At 34.2% G+C, this 24182-nt stretch overlaps 1 protein-coding gene across 2 annotated transcripts; it reads right to left on the bottom strand.

The window, feature by feature from the left end:
* Positions 1-221: 221 nt before the first annotated feature.
* LOC130641198 (golgin subfamily A member 6-like protein 25) lies at positions 222-23532 on the bottom strand. 2 transcript variants are annotated; one of them, XM_057447894.1, is made up of 15 exons: positions 22543-23532; positions 10386-10404; positions 8275-8843; positions 7552-7636; positions 6388-6464; positions 6087-6184; positions 5644-5746; positions 4541-5283; positions 4218-4465; positions 3548-3580; positions 2775-2897; positions 2589-2651; positions 1684-1869; positions 1266-1553; positions 222-1149 (listed from the first exon to the last, which is right to left on the bottom strand). In XM_057447894.1, the coding sequence occupies exons 1-15, from the start codon at positions 22723-22725 to the stop codon at positions 1142-1144; spliced, it is 2826 nt and encodes a 941-aa protein (XP_057303877.1). In that variant the 5' UTR covers positions 22726-23532; the 3' UTR covers positions 222-1141. The 2 variants fall into 2 exon arrangements, with proteins under 2 accessions (XP_057303877.1, XP_057303878.1); XM_057447895.1 differs by lacking the exon at positions 22543-23532 and adding an exon at positions 19706-19821.
* Between the last annotated feature and the right edge of the window lie 650 nt (positions 23533-24182).

The following is a 24182-nucleotide window of genomic DNA, read 5'->3' as shown; positions in this document are numbered from 1 at the left end:
TGACGTACGCTAGATCCGCCCCTGCCTGGACTGAATAGGGTTAACCGAGCATCCACGCCACTGACATCAGCGCGCTGAGATCCTCTTCGCCATATATTAACACATGTCATCATTAACCGCTCTTGTTTCACATTCTCTATGGAGTTGTGCAAGTTTCCAATGCCAGACGCTGGAAGGTTTATCCAGTGGTTATTTTTTTTTAAGAATAAAAATCATAAAAATAGCTCAGTTATAATTCGTTATCACCTAAATGATTACAAAACTTTAATACAATAAATGGAGAAATTTTTTCTTGAAAAGCCTCAATAAATTAAAATTAAACTACAACCAAATTGTGGTGCGTCTATATCTAGTGAAATTTATATGAGATGCGTTCTCATGCTGCAAAAAACGCAAAATAAGTGTCATTCGTCACATGCGTACCCTCGTTATAGAAAACACAAAATGCAACTAAATGTACTCGAAGTTTCTTTCCTCTTATGCAAGTGCAACTACGCAAGAAAAACAACAAACTTCACCCATAAATCTTACAAGAAGCATAATAAAACGATACATCCAACAAAATACCTCTCCCCCTGTCATCGACATTTGTAGATCACTTAAAAAGCATGACATTTTTATTTTTTAACACTTTTAAGAAATCTTAAGTTACACACTGGTTATATAATTAGTTTTTCAGTTCTAACAAAAGAAACTTCGTAGAAAATTCTCCCATAAAAAACTTCCCTGCTTCCCTTTAATTTTTGCTTTATATATAAGACGATTTTTGCTGATTATTTGCGTGTCCTATTCAAGCAAGATTAAGTATTAGAACTCCCTGACTTTAGCCAAAACTAGCAAAGTTCCAAGGCCCTATGCAAATCATTAAATGAGACGTTTGCACAAGTTGTATTCAGCTGAAAATCCCTTCCAAGTGTTCTGAACACAATTTTCACCACAAACTTTGCTACATTACAAGCAACTATCAGTTCATAATAACTCTTATGCGAGGTTTCAAACCTGACTGCTTATCTTAAAACTACTGGAGCATTGAAGAAAACCTTTCGGTTAGTTAATTTAACCCGTCAAATGCATTTTTGATTGTAGTGGTTACTTCCACTCAGTTTCTTTTTCGTGTATTGTCGGTATTTATGTTGCTGAATCAAAGCCCTAAAAAAAGAAGTACAGTAAATGACAATGTTTACAAATAATATTAAATACATGCATATTAACTGGACATGCCAGTTAATATGCTTTTAATAAAACTAAACGACAACAAAACATACCAGGAGGAGGTTTAATTGGAATAGCTGCTGGTCGGGACTTCCGAAGTTGTTGTTGCTGTTCTGCGTCGTTAATTTGCGTTTGCTGATGCTGCTGCTGGTGCGACGTCTGCGGAGGAGCGACAAACAGACCGCCGCCTGGAACAGGATGTTGCTGAACTGCTGCAGCGGCCATTATTTGATTAAGAATTAACGGATTAATTTGCGGATTCGGCATCGGCATTCCTTCCGCTGAAGTGTTGGCCATCATAGGTTGATTCATGTTGTTGTACATTGAGTCTCCGCTGTAAACTAAGGTTTAAGCAAACACTATTTAATCACGCGCAATAAAGAAAATAGAAATACTGCTATGCGGGTACACATTTCTACAATACTGATTTAATTTTGGTTTCTTATCTTCTTGATAATAAATCAAGCTTACCTTGGCCCTGTTGATCCACGCCTTGTACGATAGGTTGAACCATTTGCATTTGAATGTTGGGATGCGCCTGCATCATGTTTGGAACAGCTTGTGGTTGAGAGCGCAAGTTGAGTTGTTGTTGTAGTTGACCTTGCAGGTGTAAGATTTGTTGCTCTAGCGACGCAATATTTTTGTTGGACATTAGTCCTGAAATGGAAAAAGCTGAAAAATCAAGACCCTTTGGAACTATTACACATCTCGATGCTTCACATCCATTACCTGAAGGAAATTATATTAGAGTTTTTGCAAATTTCGCTAACATTTTTAGAACTTGCAACTTTAAGAAAATGAGTTCTCCTTGCAAAAATTGATTTCTTAAAGGAATTTCAAACTGTTAATTTTTAAACGGTCTTAGGATAACTTTCAATTTTAGGCTTTATGGTACGCTATGCCAAAAAACGTTGTTCTGCAAATATCTTATTCTGACAACAAATGTTCAGAACGTCGAGAACATTCGTTTTCTTTTTAAGATTCTCTGCTAGAGGGAAGAAAAATAGATTATATACTTGGTATATAAACACTTGAAAAAATATATTTTTCTATTTATTGGTCCACTTTTTTCTTTCTATTTTTTTTTTTAATTTTTTAATTCCCTTATTAAATTGACAGAGCTCTCTCTAACACTGGTCCTTCGCGGCTCCGCCTTTCGAAGATGAAAAGTTCCAAATTGTTTTTGCAACTTTTAATGTAGACTAACACGAAATACTCCTTCGCGGTTTGCTGTTCTAGTAAATTAATTCGCGACAGATATATCAAATCGAGATAAAAAATAAAAAATCAACTGCAAAAAAATGCAACAAAGCATTCAAAAAACAAGAATCACACCCCTCCAACACATTAACCCGCACCCCTAAAATGACACCTACCCTGTTGTTGCGATTGTAGTGCAGTGAGCTGCTGCGTGTTGAACATCGTTTGTTGGATTAGACCTGCAAACAAAATTAATTTACGTTTTACTTGAAATTAAAACTAGAATACAACTCTATGAAATAATAAAAATAAAAACGCAAAGTAGTATATCTCAGTTGGAATTGTTGAAACAAAAGTCCTACCTAGTTGGTTGTAATATTGCGTTCTACTTTCTTCATCTTCCGGTATTTGACCTGGAATGTCCAACAATGATGCTCCTGTTTTCTGTCGTTGCGAAGAATATCGCTTCGGTTTATCTCGTGGAGCTTTAAAAAACATGGTTGGTTATATTAGTACAAAAACAATTCTCGTACATAAACGATTTTAATTTAGGTCTGCGCTGCACAAATTTTTACTATCCTTCCTTCCATCTTACGTAGAATTATATATTAAACGGTCACATAAGTTCACACAAGTATAAGTTCACCCATGTCACTGATGCAAACACCAGGAAATTTATAAGCACAACTGAGTGCAAACTTGTGAAGCTAGTGTGGAAGTAAACTTTTGTTTATTCTCTTTTACAGCTTTAGTCTCATACAAAGTAGCTCTTTCTTTTTATCGATTCGTAAAAAAAAAACAACATGGGAGCTCTATTAATTTCTCAAAGGACCCCACCCTTGGACTAACTTTGTAATGGTGCACATTGGGTTTGAAACTTTTGGAGCCGTTTGAAAGATGTTCAAACCATTATTATTATTTTCTCTGACAACTATCCATTGGTTAAAAGCTCAGAACGTTTCGCTATGACTTTTTCTATTTTCGCCCAATGTCTACCTCTGCCAAAAGTTATGCCATCGTATATACAGCCAACCCGCGTAGAATCACAACAGATTTTGCCTTTATAATATTGTAGCAGTTTATCGTATTACAACGCTTCAGCTAACTTAAAGTTTGACAAATGTATGGCTCTTACCTCCATCATCTGGCGACTGAGGTTCTTCAGCGTCTGAAAAAAACCAAACAATAAAAGTACGAACAAGCGAGAGAACAACATACGAACAAGAAGGGTGCCCACTTAACGTACGAACAAACAGGGTGTCCATTTAAAAGTTGACATTGCCTTTCCTGACAGTTTTCGTGACATTCTTGACACTCTTTAGCTAAAAATCCGGAAATTTTCAAAATTTCTTCTTTACTTTTGTTTTGTTAATTTTATGGAATTTGATAGCAACTTATTTTCTTTTTTTACTTCTTACGTTCAGGTTTCACTCTCATTCAACCTAACTATATACTAAAATATAACGAACTGTGTATATAAATATTATACTAAACGAAAAGAATGGAATGTACCTAAAAGCAAGTTAAAGAATTTTTTTGAGTGTTTTATTTAATTAAATTAAAAAAAAACCGAGTTGATTATGATTAAAGGAATTCCGAGCCGCTGCAATAAAATTTGATAAAATAAAAATAAAAGATGAAATACAAGCTCAAGATAAAAACTGACATTAAAATAAAAAGCATTTGCAATATAGGGACTTAGTGGAGATAAATTTCTGTAATTCCTGACAATTTCTGACATTTCTAACAGAGTGGATACTCACACAAAAAACACACAAACAAATGAACATGCGAGCAACACAAACCTTGGTACACATCTTTATCATGATCATCCCTATCCTGACGATGTTTATCTTTAGACTTCTCATGATGTTCCATTTTTTCTCTTTCCTTATCACGAAGTCTTGGTGGAAGATTTTCAATCCTTTTCTCCCTATTGCTCTTATCTCTTCCAACGTTATCAGACCTTTTGTCTTTGAATTTGTCATCAATCACGCCTCGGCCACGACCACGACCACGTCCTTTACCTGCCCTTCTTTTACCTCCCTCGTCACTTAAAAATGAAAAACATACAAATACTTGGTACAATTAGAAGAATATGACCACACTATGAAAAATTAAAACTTACACATTTTCATGTTCACGGTCTTTTCTGTCAACTATTCTGTTATTCCTAGTATCCTCTATTTGCTTCTTCTCTTTTGGGGATCTTTTATTTTCATCCCAGTCACGCTCTCTTCTACCATTTTGCCTCTCATCCCTGCGTTCCGAATCTCGATTTCTTATGTTACGCCTTTCCTCCCTTAACATCCGTTCCCTACTGGCTTCATCATACTCCTCTTCTTCTTCTTCTCCTCCTTTTCTGCGGTTTTCTTCCACTTCTCTATTAGTTCTACTCCTTCCTTCTTCTCTATATTGTCTATCATCAATCCTACTCCTGTCTTGATTATCTCTGTAGGGATAGCCTTGCTGATAACTTTCTTCATACCTGTTCTTGCCCGATTGTTTATTCCGATTCTGTTCTCTTCGTTCGTTTCGATAACTTTGTTTCTGCTGCCAATTCATTGACGTTTCGCTGTGGTCGCGCTTTGGACTATCAGATCTTGCTTTGCTTTTCTCCGGTGATTCCCAGTCTTCCCCAGGAGATGCATCTCTTTTATTCTCATATCTGTCATCTTGATATTGCCGTCGCCCCCGATCGCTACGACCTCGATCGCCGCGTCCACGATTTCCTCGACCTCTATTACCACGTCCTCCCCTGCCTTGATTACCTGAACGACTCGCATCCTGTAAAAAATCATTGAAATTTCTTTCGCGTCTTCCGCGATCACCAGATCGTCTTTGTTCTCTTTCTTCGCCTTGACGAACTCGCTGAAAAAGAGTTGAAAATGAAGAACCAAACTACACAGTATGTGGTCAAGAAATATCAATGTCTGGCGTGTTTATATTCCTTTTCAATTTACAACTTTATTACTGTGAATCAAATTCAAATTGAAGCCATAAAAAGAAAACCAAATGTGAATGTTAACTTGAAAACGAAACTCTATATAATTAGTTACTTTGAAGTTACTTTAACGCCAGAATATTCTTACGATGTTGGCCATATTCATATGAACTAGGTTCTAATTAAAAGTCTATTTGACAAATAAAAAATAAAAAAGAGGTTCTCGTGAAGTTACAAAAATTAATGACCAACAAAGAACAGAAATGAAATGTCAATCATACACTCACTTCCCATTCTTCTTTTGGTCCCTGTTCAGACTCCACGTATTTATCATTACGCCATTTAGCAACCTCACTTTTGTCCCACAACTTGCGGCCGCCTTGTGGTTCTCTATGATGAATCATTTATGCGAATAGTTAAAATATATAGGGATCCAATAATTCTACACATACGTAGAATCGATATTATTAAACCTTCGATGCCTAAAAATTTTCGACAATTTCAAGGCAAATTTTAAACATGGGAAATCGTTGCTTCGATTTCAGGATTGCTTTGCATGCAGTTATTTAACTACTGTTGAATAGCTATTTCTTTGACCTTTAATTTTGGGTATTTAACCGAGCCCTTTTCCCCATGTAGGAACACAGCGGCGTACCCTGCCCCTCCCCCTACTACCATGCTTTGGTGCTTTATAGCGACACGCAAAAGGACTAAAAAGATTTTTACTGACCTTGTTTCTTCAACTGACATGTCTGCAAATCTATCATCATGGTCCCAAAATCCAGTTCTTCTTGGAACAAAAGCAGGACTTTTAACCGCTTCCTCTTTCTAAAGGTAATAAATCTAGTAAAAAACGTTTTACTGACTTTGAGACGTTTTTAGCTCAAACAGGCACATTTAAAGATAAATAAGTAGCTTACATGCTAATAAAAAAGTTAATTCACAGATTTCTCCCAAGACTGGACATATTGTTAATGAAGTAATGGATGAATAAACAAAAACATAAAAAATATAAATGAAATAGGTCTTACATCTTCCTCTGCTTCATCTTCTTCACTCTCAATGACTATATCCGATCCACTTTCGTGTTCGTCATCTGAATAGCCTCCTAAATACAAATGTTATGATAAGGATCTGTTTTCTTTCGGATATATAAGCAGAGACACTGCCACGATAAAAAACACAATAAAACAAGAAAAAGTGAATACAATTATGATGTATTTAGTTAAAAATAAATTTTTGGAAATATGAAAACAAGATGTCCCTGGGGCTTCTAAGAATTTTTGAAAAGAATAGAATCGACAGAAACTGTTCACAAACATCAGTATCACTTAAAAAGGGATACAAAACCTATTACGACATGTAACTTGCTTTCCAGCTAAATCATTAGGCCTGACTTTACGTGTATGTGTGTACACAACGCCAAAGCCTGTGCATACTTAAATAAAACCTATACAATATTTTTTTATCTGCTATGCACAAACTTTATGTGCTAAAGCAGACAAATTAGTTCTACTTTAAAACAGCTGCAATTATCTCTTAAAAGTATAGGAACATAGATTCATAATATAAATAAATCAATTCATTAAAGTAAAACTAAAAGCAAAGTAACTTTTAACTAACCACACAACTGTTTAAATTTTGTAGCTAGCTTGTGCACCACGGACAATAAAAAGTGGCCTTAGGGTGTGTTTCTTTTTTATTTTTTTAGTTCTTTTAGTAGGAATTTAAAACAAGATCCTCCACAATAAAGATCTAATCTGTGGGACAAATCTGTGGATCTCCCCAAAAAGTCTGAAGTAATCAGAAAAAAAATTTATTTATGCGAACTCTAGTATACTTCTGGAAATTAAAGGGCAATGTGGTCTGTGAATTGCCATTTTATCCTAGACCATGCTTTTGCTATTCTAATAAAGACTGCATCCTTTACTATAATACTTTACAATTTTGAAAAATATATGTTTGCCCCAGAATTTATAAACAATTGCAGTCATAGACCTCCGTAGTGTTGATGTGATTAGTAAAGTATTTTCCAGTATGAAGTGTAAACTAATCATTAATTTCTTCTAAAAAGCATTTGAAAACTGAATTACTCCAGGTTGGGAGACGGACGTTAAAAATGATATGGCAGCATTGCCAATGAACAGATAATTGTAAAGTTAGAGTGCAGTTTCTTTTGACGGAGCATAACTCACCTGATTCTTGACTAAAATTTCGATCAATATTGTCCTCAGCTCCAACAGGCGCATCACCACCTTCCCCTTCACTTTCAGCATTATCCTAAAAAGAAAGATCTAATCAATCGCCTTATCGCCTAGAACAAATATATTCTTTTATCGTTTTATTGTTTGACTGGTCTAAGCCAACAAAATTATTGGCATAGCAGTTCCATTGTCACTGCTGATTATAATAGATAGAAATCAGTACATAGCAAGTTTTACAACCAGATAATGGAAGAAGTCAGGTGGCTTGGGCAACGAATTTTCTTTCATCCTAATGTTTTGTAATTGTGTTGCAAAGTTTCATAAATATAGCCATTCACAAAGTAATAAGAGCCTAACAAAAATGCATTACATTGCTATGTTTTTCAATCTGTGATGTTAAGCTACCTTAAATTCATTTTAGTTTTAGAGTATAAGTAACGTAGGGTGCAGACCAAAATGACCTATCATTTGCACCCTATCAGCAGATGTGCAATACCTTTTATTGTTATTAAAACCATAACAATACTGGTAATATTACTATTCATGGATTTATTTTTCTAAACTTAGTGTCTCTGTGGCTAGAGATATATACTTAAAAATAAATTTATATATGATTTGTACTTAGCTAAAATTTATGTTAATTTTGAAATTAATTCTACTAGCTTTTCAGTAGAGCAGTATAACATTGAAAATAATTTTAAAAGATTTACAAACCTTAGGTTCTTGTCTTCGTAGCCTTCCCTCCACAGCATCAGAATCTTCACGGTCAGATTCAGATAATGATTCCCTTTCATCACCAGATTTATACCCATCTTCAGTGGTTTCGCCAGCTTCATCAGCAGTTTTTAAATCCTTAATAACATCACTGACAATTTTATCTTTTATATCAACACCTTTCACTTTCACCCTCTCGTTCTTCACCGATTCAGTCTCAGGAGCCTCCTCTAATACATTATCGTTTTCAGTTTTTGAATCATTCACCTGCTCAATAGCATTTCCTTCTTTCTCTTTGACTTTCTGGCTTTTGGGAGACAGCCCAACAAGTTCAATACCTTTCCACACTTCCTCATCTTTTGTTTCAGAGCCATCAGCAGTGTCTTTGACACTTTTTTCATCTAATTCACTGTGCTGAGTTAAATCATTGTTTTCAGATGTTTCTTTTGTTGCATCCTCAGATGTTTGTTGAGCAGCATCCTCATCTAATAACACCTTTGTTTCGGCTTTTTCTTCCTCATCCTTCACATTATTATCATCAGTTGTAGATTTCTCCACTGCCAATGCTTCTAAAAATACAATACAAAACTATGTAGATAATGTCTTTTTCTGCATAGGATTTTTTATTTTTTTTTTTCCATAAATTTAGAATGCTTGCAGAGATCTTTTGATTTTAAATTTTGAACATAATATGTACATAAATTCATTTTCCAGATTTCACAGGTATTTTTTTTTATCAAAAATGTTTAAAATAATTTTTTTTTTTTTTGGTAAAAAAAAATCTACTTTGAAGGTTGATTTTGTTTTTGATTATAAAATGACATCAACAAATAAGAACTTAAACAAAAGAAATTTAGTAATAAGATTTTTGTTCTGGTCAACATCAATACAATTCAGCATGGTAAAGATGTATCATATGAAAGAACTCAAGTAGATCTTTAAGGTGGCAGTAACCCTTTTTTAGCTGTCCAAATAACTGAATTATTTACTCAGTGTTTTATTTTTACTATTTTTTTTACTATTTCGTAGAAATATAGGCCTTAATACAAAATAAAATGATTTTAACTTAACACAAAAATTGCTGAGTCAGCAGAAATTTCTTTTTAAAAATGTAGCAAAAACAAGAAAAGAATCAGCTTCTACGAGCTTCAACTTTTTACAATATCGTTATTTTTCATCAGCTTCTGTTTTTAAATGAACCTCGGGTTAATCCTGTTAAAACGGTGTGCAGATTTTTTTTGTTCATTCTTATTTTTTAACAATAGCCTTTTGTTTTTTTCAAAAGATTCTTTGTTAGCATCTCCTGCTGCATCAAACGCTGTTAAAAGAAAAATATTCCAAATAAAAAGATTTCCACACACTGTATCATGGCTGCATGATTCACCAAGCATGTCTGAAAATCTTAAAGTAAAACAAAAATGGTATTGAAAGTTAAAGCTCGTCTTAAATTTCTACATAATGCACCATCTTTGTTGTTATTAACGTTTCTCTTTAAGTGTGTTATAACAGAAAAAATATGGATATAGTATATATCCATACCATAGTCTGAAAATAACCTTTCGTAACTAATTATGTAAAAAAAAAATTTCGATTTTTAAGGGTTACTGCCACCTTAATATGAATAAAAATCATTCCTAGTGGATATAAAATAATATCAATAACAATTTTGGATAAAATAAATAAGCATGAAAAAGCTACTCCATGTTTTCCTGATGTCAAATCTCAAATATTCGCTTAGGTGAAAACTTTTTTCTCTGACGTGGACATGAAAAACCTTGTCATTTTAACTTCTAAATAATGATTAATTATTCTTTTATCAAAAACGAATGAAACACCGTTAAACCCTTATTGAACAGACAATAACTTTTACCCAGAATAAACTCTCATAAAACTTTACGATTCTAAGATGTACTTTTTTACACCAGGTAACAAGTAAGAACGTGAAAACATGAAAGAAACCAACTAGTGCACCCTTTTTTTTTAAAAAAAACTTTAGCTGAACGAAAACTAAAAAATCCATGCAAATGGAAATATCTAAAAAATATTTTGCATATGCCTGGGTGACATTCAAATGATATATAATAGACATATTAGTTTGTACATATATTTACCTTGCTTTTCTTCTTCAACCTAAAAATAGTAAAAGAAATATAATTACAATCTGGATAAAACCTGTTCAGTATGATATTTCATGTCAAGTTATAAAAATGCCTAATAATTCCAGTTGTCAAGCGTACATACATCTTCCTAAGTTTAAACTAATTTATGTAAAAAAAATTGCTATTTTAGCAATAAAGAATATTCTTTGATATAATTTTATATAGTTAAGTGTCAAAAAACTTTGTATTAATTTATTGAAATTGAAGCCTGAAAAGTGCCTGTAATTTAGCATATTAAACAAATCATGTTTAATTCCCCTTAAAGTATCCTTAAGGAAACTTCGTTTGAGTTAGACTTGAGTTTTAAGTTAGTTTTCCCCTTTTAATCCAGACTTCTAAAGAATGCCTTTGTGTGACAAATGGACTTTGCTTCAGCTAGCCAGTTAGGCTCAACCTACAAACCAAGGATCTGGTGAACCAGTCATAGCTTTTGAATTTCGCTTATACACTCAGCAATTGCCAAAGTATTAGAAGTTATAGGATTTCGCTTTGGTAAAAATATTGCAGAAGCATGAAATAGATCATCGACTGTTGCAGTTTCCCTTTTTTATGGATGTTCATATTTTTCACTTCGAAAAAGGCAAAAAACAAAAAAATATATAGTCTTGATTGTAGTACGCGTCTTTGGTTAGCCAATGAAATTAGCTGTAATTGGAGCTAGAATGAAAATTTTTAACGAAGAAAAAGGTCGAAGATAACCAAGATAGCGGTCAAGCGACAAAAAAAAAATATTTTAAAAGCTAAATCTGGAGTTACATGAAGTTTTAACAAAAAGCGAATATATCATTTAGCATTTCTCATGCAAGTCCAACTTGTAAAAGTACCACAGGATCCTTTAAGCGTAACTGCTAGTAGTGCCCTTATCTTTTTTACTGCCATGCAAATGCTGAAAGTGCTTAGGCGGAAGTCACAGAGTCATTTAAGAAAAAAAGAGTCAGTCGGTCGGTGAATGGTAACTTAAAAATTCAAAAAATTGTATCAACTATTCAGAGATCACCGCGCGCCATTACACTGCCAATATTTAATAATAACTTGGGCACTTCGTTTAAATGGATTTTCTGCGCGCCGTTTTGAACTAGTTCTACGGACCCTTTTTTGCATTTTAAAGCAAAGCACAATAATAATGGTGGGTAATGTCTGTGGGGAGACAAGCATGTATATAATATTTTTTTGTCGTTCTAGCTTTTCTGACTGAGTAAATCAAAAATTTTGATCAAAAAATAGGTCGGTCGGGTGACTCCCAGTCAGGGAAAACAGCAAATTAGGATATCAACTAATTAGGTTATTTACCAAATTAGGAGAGGAATTCCTAACCTAACTTGCCTCTATCCTTTAGGCCATAAAAATTTTTTAAAAGCAAAAAAATTAACATTATATAACGCGCTTTCCGCATCTTATTGATTTCCCTCAGCGAAGGTGGAATCTTTAAAATTGCCTGAGGAGATAGATAAAGAGATAGAAAGATAGATAGAGACAGCGCAGCTAGGTCAGACACCTGAAACTTATCCAGGCTAAAGCCTAAATCCTCGTTTTGATACATTTTTTTCTGAGAACAAGGCTAAAATGAGTTTTAAGGCAATAAGAATCCTAACAGTGCAACAAATTGTTTTATTATCCAATGAACAATACTTTATTTTAAAAATTATATACTATCAAAAGTTAAAGCTTGTGCAGTGTAGCATAAAAGACTGTCTTATAATACGCCATCTTTGATGTTATTAACGTTTCCCTTTAATAATTACGTCATTTCCTTCTGTACAATTTTGCAAGCATATAGACTAAAGCTATATTCAGCAGAACTAATTAATTATTCATGAATTTTAATTTAAAAAGGATTTGTTGAGGCTGAACATTTTTGGTGAAAGATAATGCATTATAGCTATAAAATCGTGACAAGTGTGTTATAAAAGAAAAGTTACCTTTCGTAACGAATTATGAAAATAAGAACTGACATCTGGCCACAAACACCACCACATTAGTTCCCCATTTTGAAAATGGATAGTTCGAAAATAAAATAATTATTCCGTTGTTATTTGCAAAAATTATACGAATACATTAGTTTGTAAACAAACATGGCCTAGTTACGCACTGGTATTGGAAGAAATTGATGAAGTTTATATTACATACTAATTATGTTACTACGCAACAAGCATAAATTATACAATAATTATTTTAAATATGGAAACTTTTTGCGAATATCAGAATAAAATGGCTAAAAGTTGGTAGTCGGAAGTCCCATGAAATGCCACATAGTGATGGCGTGACTTTAAAAAACACCCAGTGCGGTCTGTGAACGGTTGGTGCTAGGAAGGGCATCCAGCTGTAAAACAATGCCAAAACTTGATCAGACAAACTGCGTAAACGGGGCTGGAACTCTAAGGAGTGAAGGTGTTGCGCACGGTAGGATATATGTCAGGTGTGAGCATCGTCAGACCGTTACCCAGCTATCACATCACAAGGCAGATAACACTAGGTTGAGGATGGCTAGTGTAAATGTTGGTACTCTGAGAGGTAGAGCAGACAAAGTAGTTGAAATGTTAGAACATAGATCTGTTGATATGTGTTGTGTTCAGAAAGTCAGGTGGAGAGAAGCTTCAGTGAGATTTGCGGAAGGTAGGAGGGCAAGGTACAAGCTTTTTTGGATTGGTAGTAGTGATGGATATGGAGGAGTTGGCATATTCGATGCAGAGAAGTGGGTAGAACAAGTAATAGATGTTATGCGTGTTAATAGTCGTATTATAGTGATAAAGTTTTTGATAGGTAATATGATTGTCACTTTTTGAATTTCCGCGCCCCGAAGGCGTATAGGAAATTCTTTAAAACCGTCGTTTTTTTCTTTCGGAGCATTTTTTAAGAAAAAATCGACCCTCTGATTTCACGTTCTTCTGAGAGGAGGATAGTATTAGTATGACTGACTAACTAACCCTGTCCCAAATGGTCAATTGCAACGTCAGATTTAAAATTTGTACCCAAACTCTCTAAGTACTGGGAAGTCATCTAAATGACGTTTCAGGCCAAATTAGTATCTGTTTTCGACAAAATTTGGCACAGTTAATAAAAAAGTATTCTGAACATGATGGTCACATCAAAATTTTGATTTTTTGTCAAATAAATGTCGTTTAAGACTATAAACGTTTCAATCGCAAGACTTTCAACCATGTTAGCAATTTCTTTTAAAATGTGAGTTTATTTTGACATGTTTCGTTTTGTTTGCGTTTGTTGTAAGATATAATGTCACTTGTATGCTTTATCTCCAGAGCTTCATGCACCAAAACTCTTTGAATGCTTGGCACGATAACACAACGAATTAGCAGGTTGTCATCAAATGTTTTAATAGCAAGTGGAAATTCTTAGAGCCCCCAGGGCTTCTTGATGTCAGTTTATGCTCCACAGTGTGGACTCAGTGAGGAAGACAAAGATAAGTTTTATGATGAGTTAATAGCAGTCACATCAAAGTTTGGAGACACTGAACTTGTCATGGTGGGCAGCGACTTTAATGATCATGTTGGGAAGTCATTTGAAGGTTATAGAGGTGTGCATGGAGGCTATGGATTTAAGAGCAGAAATAAGGAAGGGGAGAGATTTCTTGAGTTTGGAATGGCAAAGGACATGGTGGTTTGTAACACATTATTCAGTAAGAGACAGAGTAGGCCGATAACATATGAGTCAGGTGGCTGTAAGACACAGATAGATTACTTCCTGGTTAGAAAGTCAGACAAGAAAGTGGTGAAGGACGTGAAAGTTATATCGGGGGAATAGTGTGTTTCCCAGCATACAGTACTGGGAAAAGGTTGTTTAACATCGCGCTTCACGATGGTATTCTCGATCCGCGAGAGACGTCTTTTACTTTCAAATTGCATCCGTCTCGATATCATTCTCGAAGCTATTGAGGCCATTAACACTTTTTCATAATAGAACTATTTTAAAAATAAGAGTGTATTCAACAATGATCGTAGATGTTTAAATATACCGTAAATCTCCAAATAAACGCCCAGGGCGTTTATTTAATTTTCCGAGTTTTGAGGGGGGGGGGCATTTATTAGAGGGAGGCGTTTAAAAGAGGGAGGCGTTTATTTAATTTTAGTTATATTTCTTTTACACAACAGTTAAAAAATCATCTTCTTCTTCATCTTCATCTAGAAGATTACCAGGATCATTCGCATCCTCGATGTCAGAATCGGTAGGTTCGAATGGGTTAATTTCATTAGCATCAGTATTATTTACCACCTTAGTTTGATCTTCCAAAACTGATGCACCGACAGAACAAGGTTGGGTACTGTATTGTTTCACCAAATTCAAACGGATTTCATGTGTGTTAGACGAGCAGCTACATCAACGAAAGGACACAAAACCTTGGAACCTATTAACCAAAAAAAGTCTTTATACCAGAAGTATCCTGTAATTTCTTAAAAAAAAAAATTCTCATCATTAATTGGTTTCTCTTCCTTCTCTTGTATCATCTATAAGCTATTACATAAAAGGGGTTGACCCGTTTGCCAGTAGGGATTTATTAAGGGGTTTATTAAAAGTGCTTCTATAAAACGCCCCTCTCGAGGGAGGGGGCGTTTAATAGAGGGGGGCGTTTAAAAGAGGGGGGCGTTTATAAAATATTTCGGATTTTAAGGGGGGCATTTATTAGAGAAAGGCGTTTAAAAGATGGGGGGCGTTTATTTGGAGATTTAGGGTAATTATACTTCCTTTGTGTTATATTTTTTTAAACTTATGCATAACAATCTAGGGTACACAGCTAGCGTTAATCTTTCTTTTTTAGATCACATTTTAAAAATTTAAGAACTAAGAACGGTGATAGAAAAGCTGTATTAGCTCGCATTTTAAAAATTTAAGAACGAAGAACGGCGATAGAAAGTTTTTTAAGATCGCATTTTAAAAGTTTAAAAACAAAAAACGACGATAGAAATGTTTTTTTAGATTGCATTATAAAAGTTTAAAAACAAAAAGCTGCGATAGAAATGTTTTTTTAGATCGCTTTTTAAAAGTTTAAAAACGAAAAACAGCGATAGAAATGTTTTTTAGATCGCATTTTAAAAGTTTAAGAACGAAGAACGGCGATAGAAAAGCTTCGTTATATCACATTTTAAAAGTTTAATAACGAAGACGGGCGATAGAAATGATTTTTTAGAAAGTTAAAGAAGGAAGAACGTCGATAAGAAAGCTTTGTTATATAGTGTTTTAAGTATTTAAAATGTTATCAACTCTATCAATGTGACATGGCGAGCCATTGTTTGATAGTTTTATAAAATAAAAGATTTGCGCGAAAACTAAATAGACAGCGAGATGCTTTGCTTAAATCTTTTAAGAGATAGAGCTGTTGCGCGCCAGAAAAAACAAAGACAATGTTTTTTAACAATAAAATGTAGCGTGATACTATAAAACGTCAAAAGTTATATTTTTAGATTTTTTCTTTCTTCGGTATTAAAATTTAATTTGTTTTCGAAATCTTATTGCGAAGGGAAAAGTCCCGAACGTAGGGTTTTTTCGTTTGCGTTGCTAAACGTTGCTTTTTAAAAAAAGAACTTTTAAAAGTTTCGCATGTTAAAAAATATATTTCGACGATAAAGAAATATTACTAGAAGTTTTAAAAGTAGCATTAGTTTTTTTTTAAATATTTAGATCATTGGATTTGTTGTATTTTAAAAGAGCTTGTGTTTTTTAAATACATCGAGATTAAAATCGCGTTACTATAATTACTTTCGTTGTTAAAAAAATAAAAATTCAATGGCTTTTGCGTTTAATTTTTTCTCGCACAGAGTATTGTTTTTAAACAATGTTTATTGCTAAACTATGCTCGTACAGAAGTGTATAAGGCAAAATCAGAAGCAGAGAGAAACAGATTTGCAGATGTGTTAAGAAGAGAAGACCAGCGTAATGAGGTATTCAAGATAGCAAAGCAAATGAAGAAGACTAATCAAGATGTTGTAGGTGAGAAGTGTATACGTAATGATGAAGGTGTTTTGGCTAGCACAGAGGAGGAGAAAAGGGTAGCTTGGAAGAATCATTATCAGAGGTTGCTTAACACTGAGTTTGATTGGGACGAGGATAATTTGTCTGATGATGATGTTGTAGAAGTGCCAGCTATGCAGATCAAGACAGAATGGGTAGTGGAGGCTATTAGGAAATTGAAGATTGGCAAGGCTGCAGGAATATCAGGTATTGTTGCAGAGATGGTAAAACCCTCTGGATTTATTGGAGTTGAGCTTATTACAAGTCTTGCTAACCAGATTATAAAGGATAGTGCTATTCCGAGTGAGAGGCAGTCGAGTGTAATAGTGAATTGTTTCAAGGGCAAGGGTGATGCATTGGAAAGGGGTAACTATAGAGGTTTGAAGTTGGTTGATCAAGTAATGAAAGTTATTGAAAGAGTGATTGATAAGTTACTTAGAGAAAGAATTGATATAGATAAGATGCAATTTGGTTTTGTTCCAGGGCGTGGCACTACAGATGCAATATTTTTACTCAGACAGCTTCAGGAAAAGTATTTAGGAAAAGGAAAGAATCTCTATTCTGCCTTTGTAGATTTAGAGAAAACTTTTGATAGAGTGTCACGTAAAGTTATTTGGTGGGCTATGAGAAAATTAGGTGTGGATAAGTGGCTAGTGACGATGGTACAGTCTATGTACAGCAATGCTAGAATTTGTGTCAAACAATTCACTTAGCGATGAATTTAGTGTAAATGTTGGTGTACATCAGGGTTCTGTTCTTAGTCCTTTGTTTTGTTCTAGTCTTAGAAGCGCTGTCGATAGAGTTCAGAACAGGTTGTCCATGGGAGTTATTGTAAGCAGATGATTTGGTTCTCATAGCAGAGTCGATGGAAGAATTAGTTGAAAAGTTTGAGAAGTGGAAGAAAGGACTAGAAGAGAAAGGTCTAAGGGTGAACACAGCAAAGTCTAAAGTCACGATTGGTAGTATTGCAGCCAAGGAAAGGGGTTAGCAGTAACTTAATTTTTTGTCAGACATGCAAGCATTGGGTACATAAGAAGTGCAGTAGTATTGGTGGAAGGTTAAGAGCTGACATTCAGTTTGTATGCAAGCGTTGCAAAGGTGAGATTACAGAGATTGAAGTATTTCCAGCTTCAATGATGTACAACAGTGGCTCGTTAGAGTTAGTTGAGAACTTCTGTTACTTAGGTGATATGTTGGGCAACGAAGGGGGTGTTGGAAGAAGTGTTACTTTCAGGATAGGTTCTGCTTGGAAAAAGTTCAGAGAATTACTTCCTTTGTTGACTAGCGTCTTGTGAATTGAGTTAAAAGGAAGGTTGTATGTTGAACGGTAGTGAGACATGGGCAGTGAAGCAGGAAGATCTTAACCGTTTAGAAAAGAATGGTATGAGAATGGTTAGGTGGATGTGTAACGCCAGTCTGAGAGACAGAAAGAGTTCAGATGAGCTAAGAAGCAGGCTAAGTATCCGTAGAATTGAAGATGTTATCCAGATAAGAAGATTGAATTGGCTGGGGCACTTGGAAAGAATGGAGGGAGATAATTTGGTAAGAAAGTGTAGAGACTTGATAGTTCCTGGGTCATTAATATACCCCGTCCAACCCATGCTAGCATGGAAAACGAACGTTAAGCCGAGAATTATGATGATGATGATGTATAAATTTCGAAACAGCCTAAGTATAATCTGCTGTATATCTTTCAAAACAACGCAGGTAGATTCTGTATAACTTTCGAAACAGCACAAGAATAATTCTTGTTGTACGCTTTCAAAACAACACAAAAAAAAATTGCTGCATAACTTTTGAAAACAAGTTTTTTTAACATGCAAGCATTTTTATCTTTTCACCTTGAGTACTAGTTACATTTTTTTAGTGAGATAAATTATTATTATTTCTCCTTCGCAACTAAAAAATATAAACTGTGTGCGTTATGCAAAAATACATAGAAAACAGTTGCTGTACCATTCTCCTCCGTTATTTTATTATTATTTTGTTGTTGTTGTTCCGACCATACATTCTTATTTTTCCATGAACTTTCATTAAATCGGACATTCGTTAATTTAACATTCGTTAATACAAGCAAAACATACATAGAAAAATATGCTTGTCGTAACACCCTCCTCCGTTGTTGTTTTTTTATTTTTTTGTTGTTAGGGTTTTATACATTTTCAATAAAATTATTTTTATTTCGCTGACCGACAGACCGTAAACTACTATCTGCTTCGCGCGTAGAACAAGAATTAGGTTGGAGTCACCTTATTTCGAAAATCTAATTTCTAATAAAAATACAAGATGTAAAAGAATTTTTAAATATAAAAAAACAAAAACAAAGACACAAGATTAGCTATACACATCTATTGTTTAATATTTTTAATGTTATTCACAATCCATCGCTGCAATCACGATTTCAAAATTTTAGAATATTGAAAGATTTTGCTCCCCCATATTACTCAGTCCTTTTCAAAGTTCAGATTATTGCTAATGGCAGAAATCTTTAAGCCGCTGGGCTTCTTGTTTCTGTGTGCAGCCAAATCTCCAAACTTTGATACTGAAAAAATTGTCGCATTTGTATGACGGAACTAAAAGATATTGACCAAAGTCGGCAAAATATTTTGCATATAGTCTAATTATCTTATCATGGCCTAACTAGGAGATTCTTTCCCACAACATCCACTAGTGACATTTTGAAAACCACATTTTGTTCGACATTCTTATTAGGCTATTTAGTATCCTAATTAAGTCATTTTCACAGGAATTTTATTAAATGTAAATATTTCGTCGACCAGTCGTTATTTTTTGTTGACATTTTGATGAGTTAGGCCCAGTCATTGGTAGAGAATCAAAGCAACTAGTAATATGGACGCGAATGTGCGCATTTCTTTTGCAACAGTTAAAAATATGATTTCATATCCTAATTAGGCTATCAGCATGGCTTAGTTAAGAGATGATAGCCTAATTAAGGTTACATAACCCAATTGCTGTTTTCTCTCTGACTGAGTCTAACACCAAATATTTGTGACTACGCCTTAGCTACTGCTGAAAATATAAACAATGGAATTCATCTATTAGCACTTTTCTAGAGTTTAATAAAAATAAACCCGTTATTCTGCTGAGTTGCGTCAATTGTTGAGTATTCATAAAGTTTTCCTAACTAAAGCTACTGTCCTAATAATTATTTGGCGTGATATAGTCTCTAATATGTGGTTGTGCCTGTCATCAAAATTGTTGTTTCTTAAACAATGAATAAGAAACCTAACATTAAAAAACTGCGCATAATTCTTAATAAAAGTAAAGTGTTTCAATGTTTAATATCTTACTTCCATTCTCACTTCTGTTGTGTTGTTCAACAGCGCACAGCATTCGGGGTCAGTAAATCGCATTCGTTCGCTGCATCATGTTCTTGTCTGCCATTATAGAATAGGATGTAGATAACTGACCCCGACCCGTATAACAGGAATTTAAGGAAGTAAGGCCCCGGAAAGGAATTATTTACGCCTCTCTTTGATAATTTAATTTTTTTAAAGAAATCTTTTAACCCTATTCGGTCCGGGGTTTTTAGAACACACTATGACCGGGGGGGAGGGGGGGGGGCGGATTCCGCCCCCCCTCAATAACCTTTCATAGGATTGTTCAAATTGAATCAAACTTGGCACACTCATAGTACGTCATAAAAGGAACAAAATAGCGGCAATAAATTTTTGCTTGCGTCAGCACATTTTCTGTGACGTCATCAGAAGCTTGAAAATTGTTAACATGCCACTATCGGCTTAAAATATAATTACTTTTGTTCTAGAGCGAATTTTTACATTCTGTTTGAAGTTTCTGAAAGCTAAATAAAATTTTTTTAACATATCTTCCGGTTTTTACATGGATCGGATAAAAAATTGCCAAAAATTGTCCGAAAATCCGTTTTTTTTCCGATTTTCGGGTAAAATCCGACAAAATCGGGAAATCGGATTAGTCACGTGTCAAAATTATTCAAAATGATTCTTCTTGATGAAACAAAGTTGTGTTGCAAGTTTCAAGTTATAAGGATAATCCTAACAGGAGTTATTATATTTTCCCCATTATAAGGACTTCATAGAGATTTTAGGGGTAGTTTCAAGTAATGGCCAATATCAAAGCCTCCGAAAGGTATGGGACCTAAAAATTTAGCATGCAGGTGTCTTATAGATAAATGTTGAAACTCAGTAAGTATCATAGCCATATAAGAAAGCAATCAGGAGTTATTAAAAAAAAACCGTCAGGGGGGGGCGGAATCCGCCCCCCCCCGGACCGAATAGGGTTAAGGGAAATTTAAACTCGATAAGCAAAGTATTTAATAAAAACGCAGCAACTTCTTCATCGCCTTTGCGCGCTAGTCGCATAAAAGGCGTAAAAAATCCCTGAAAACAAAATTGTTTCTAAGTTGCTAAGATGTGTGTGTAAAACTATTTTGCCTCAATTGGTCGATTTAAAAATCAAAGTTCTTAGTGCACGTGTTCTTTATACCGAAACACTTTATATGTCATATAAATTAGAAATAAGCATAATCTTGCCCCTGGAGCTTCTTCTTATCTTGGGTTGTTTTACATTATTCTAGTTTGGAATACAACTTGTACTTTCCATTTGTTAGAGCATTGTAAACATTACAAACCCCACTTTATTTCAAACTGGGACATTGCACAGTTTGCCATTCCTCCAAGCATACACAACGATTTCTAGCATTTATAAGACAGAAACGAAAGAAAAGTTTGCCTTGTTTTCTCCTGCTTTTCATATGCAACAAATTAACCAGAGAAACAGAAGGCGTAATATACAGGTTAATCGAATTAAAAATTCGATTTGCTTCTTGTGCCCATAGACTGTTGAGGCTATTTTTAACAGGGTTAAGGGTTGCTGACTAAGTTAATCTGTCGGTGTCAAAGAGCTTTGACGAGGGGTCATTTAACTCTCAAACATTTTTCGTTTCAATAAAATTGAAAAGATTTGAAAGTACCTAGTTGGAACAAAAATTACACCAATTTTATTCTTCTACATATAAATGTGAGTTTTACCTTCAGCCATCTTTATTTAATGCTGTCTCCTGCATATAAGCTTATGGAAAACGACATAAATTGAAAAATAAATTATTTGCTAACTTCGGGAAAATTAGTTTATACGATAATGAGATTTTATTTTGCAGCAATTTCTCGCAGAAAAATAATTTCCTTATGGTCTTGACCTTACATTTGTTAAAATTGGAATTCTCGGTTCATGTTTAAGATTCTAGTCAATTATATTGCTTTCTGGTTAAATATTTTAGGGAATATTTACTGCGAGATAAATTATTTTTAGTCGAGACATACTACGGATATAAAAATAGAGATCAATAGTACTCGGTATGCGAATAGTGGGATGTCTTAGTTAAACGGTTTCTGTGCATTTACAATTCTCAAATTTTTATAAGACTACTTCCAGACGCCCTAGGATTGAAAGAAGCTGTTAGCATCGAGAGGAACTGTATGGTTTAACTCAGATGTTAATCACGAGTTCGTTGCACAATAAAGAATAGGGTGCGATACTGTATAATTAAAATTTTATTACCAAAAGCATATAACATAGGAGTTCTTTAAATGTTCAATAACTGTTCCTTTTACACCATCATATCTGAACACAGTTGTGTTTTAACGAGCTCGTGTGAAATCCCTACTTTGTGTATGCCAGAAAATCTAGCGCACATCTTTATAAATTAAAATAAGAAACAAAAGAAATAAAAATAGAACTCTACCCCAAACATTGGGTGCAGTGATAAGAGGGCTTTTAAAGTATAATCCCTTTTATATACTGTACCATGTAGGTATAGAAATGAGATATTTTTTTGTTTGCAAACGTTTTGCCCCCACCTACGCTACTTTTTTATGTAAGTCACAAAATCCAAAAACAAATATTGCTTCGTAATATTTAGTAATAAGGGGGTTTCCTTTGAATCATTAAAAACGAACTGGCAAGTCAATACGAAGTATTTGTTTTTTTTAGTAATCACATTGTCATGTAACATGACGCTATATGTTATTTTCCGCATGTATATTTTTATGTAAATATTGAGAGAAAACTTTGTTACATAAATTTAAGGACAAAAATCGAGGACTCGAATATAAATTACCACAATGTTTTTAGTAGTGTCCATACTTACAGTTGCGTCGCAGTCTTTTTGTATTGTACAATCTTGCTGTAAATCTTCTTTTACAGTATCTAAAAACTTCTTTAAATTGATGTCATTTATTTTAATATTTTTATTGTTGACAATTCTCTTTTGATCGGGAATACGACGAATTCTATCTTGTTTTTTGCTCGCTTCTTTCTTTATTCTTGTCATTACGTATAAACACTTCAACTGAAACCTGTATAAATTTCATCCTTCGCAATGAATAACGTTCGCTTAAAAACGTCTTTAAAAAAATAAAAACATCTCTCTTCTCATAATAACATGAAAGGGAAACCCCAAGAACCACCAAAATATTTTAAATGTTATGTTTTATTGATTGTGAGAACGTTTATCTTAATCTTTTGAACATCTTTTACACAAAAGCTTCTAATGTTTTGTTAATGTCATTATGTATAAAACATGCTATTAAATGAGTATATAGTATTTCACCACTAATTAGTTGATTACGGTTATATATTGCACCTCTATTTGTTTTCTATTTTTATTATGTTTAAACAAATAATGATTAATGTGCATAAAATAAGAAATATCATGAGTTTTTATATATCATATTTAAAGATTAATCTACTTAATTTTGTTCAACGTGCATGTTAATGTATGTGTGGAGAGTGGTTCTCACCTTACGACCTACGAACAAACAAATTTGCTTTGCTATGCCCTCTTTAATCAACCAGAGAAGACTGAAGTATATCTATTGTTAGTCACAAAGAAAAAAAATTTTTTTTGCCAACTCGCTCACTAACCACCATTGATAAAATGACATCAGCGTTTTCAGAATTAAAATAAAAAAGGAAGTGGGGTTAAATCTCCTGGAATGTATTTTTCCCGATACGTCATGTGTAATAGATAGATAGATAGATGTGCATATTTTACATGGCTATTATTTCCAGGAGGGGCCATGGCTTAGACGGAGAGTCCTAGAGTATTTGATGCTCTTTTGGAGCTACGCAGACCCGATTAGGGCTCGCGCTCTACTAGACAACGGTCCACATGTGTGCCATCTCCCCAATTTCCCTCACATGGCTTGGGTTAACCCGGGGCTATGGTAACATTCACTCTTCCATGATAAATTGCCGTCATTAGGAATCGAACCGCGGTCTCCTGCACAAAGTAGTATGAGAGCTATAACTGTTCTGCCCGGATAATGAACATTGGCCTGATTAAGTACGGCAGCTTGCCCCGGTTAAGAACAGGGCAGAAAATACATAATCAGGGCAACATAATCGGGCAGGCCGGCTTATTACTCAAAAAATATTATTTGGCACTTATAAAAGGAACATAATCAGGGCAGTTTATATACGACAGTGTAATATTATTTCTCACTTATTATAGAACGAACATAATTGGGGCAGGCCGACTTATGTATGACAGTCAAATATTATTCGACAATTATAGGACTTAAATAAAACAAATATAATTGGGGCTGACTGCTTTTATATCATTCGTGGCAAATACTAAATTTTGGGATTCGCAAGTTTAATAACTTTTCACCAAAATTAATTCCCGCAAAAAGAATAATTTAGGTTCCGTGAAATTTAGTTGCTTCAAAGTATATTATGTTGAAATGTATTTACTACAAGGGTAGTTTATACTAAGAATTACGTCGA

Source organism: Hydractinia symbiolongicarpus, chromosome 4, assembly GCF_029227915.1.
Source record: "Hydractinia symbiolongicarpus strain clone_291-10 chromosome 4, HSymV2.1, whole genome shotgun sequence".
In the NCBI taxonomy this organism is placed as follows: Eukaryota; Metazoa; Cnidaria; class Hydrozoa; order Anthoathecata; family Hydractiniidae; genus Hydractinia; species Hydractinia symbiolongicarpus.
This window is presented reverse-complemented; position numbering and strand designations above follow the sequence as displayed.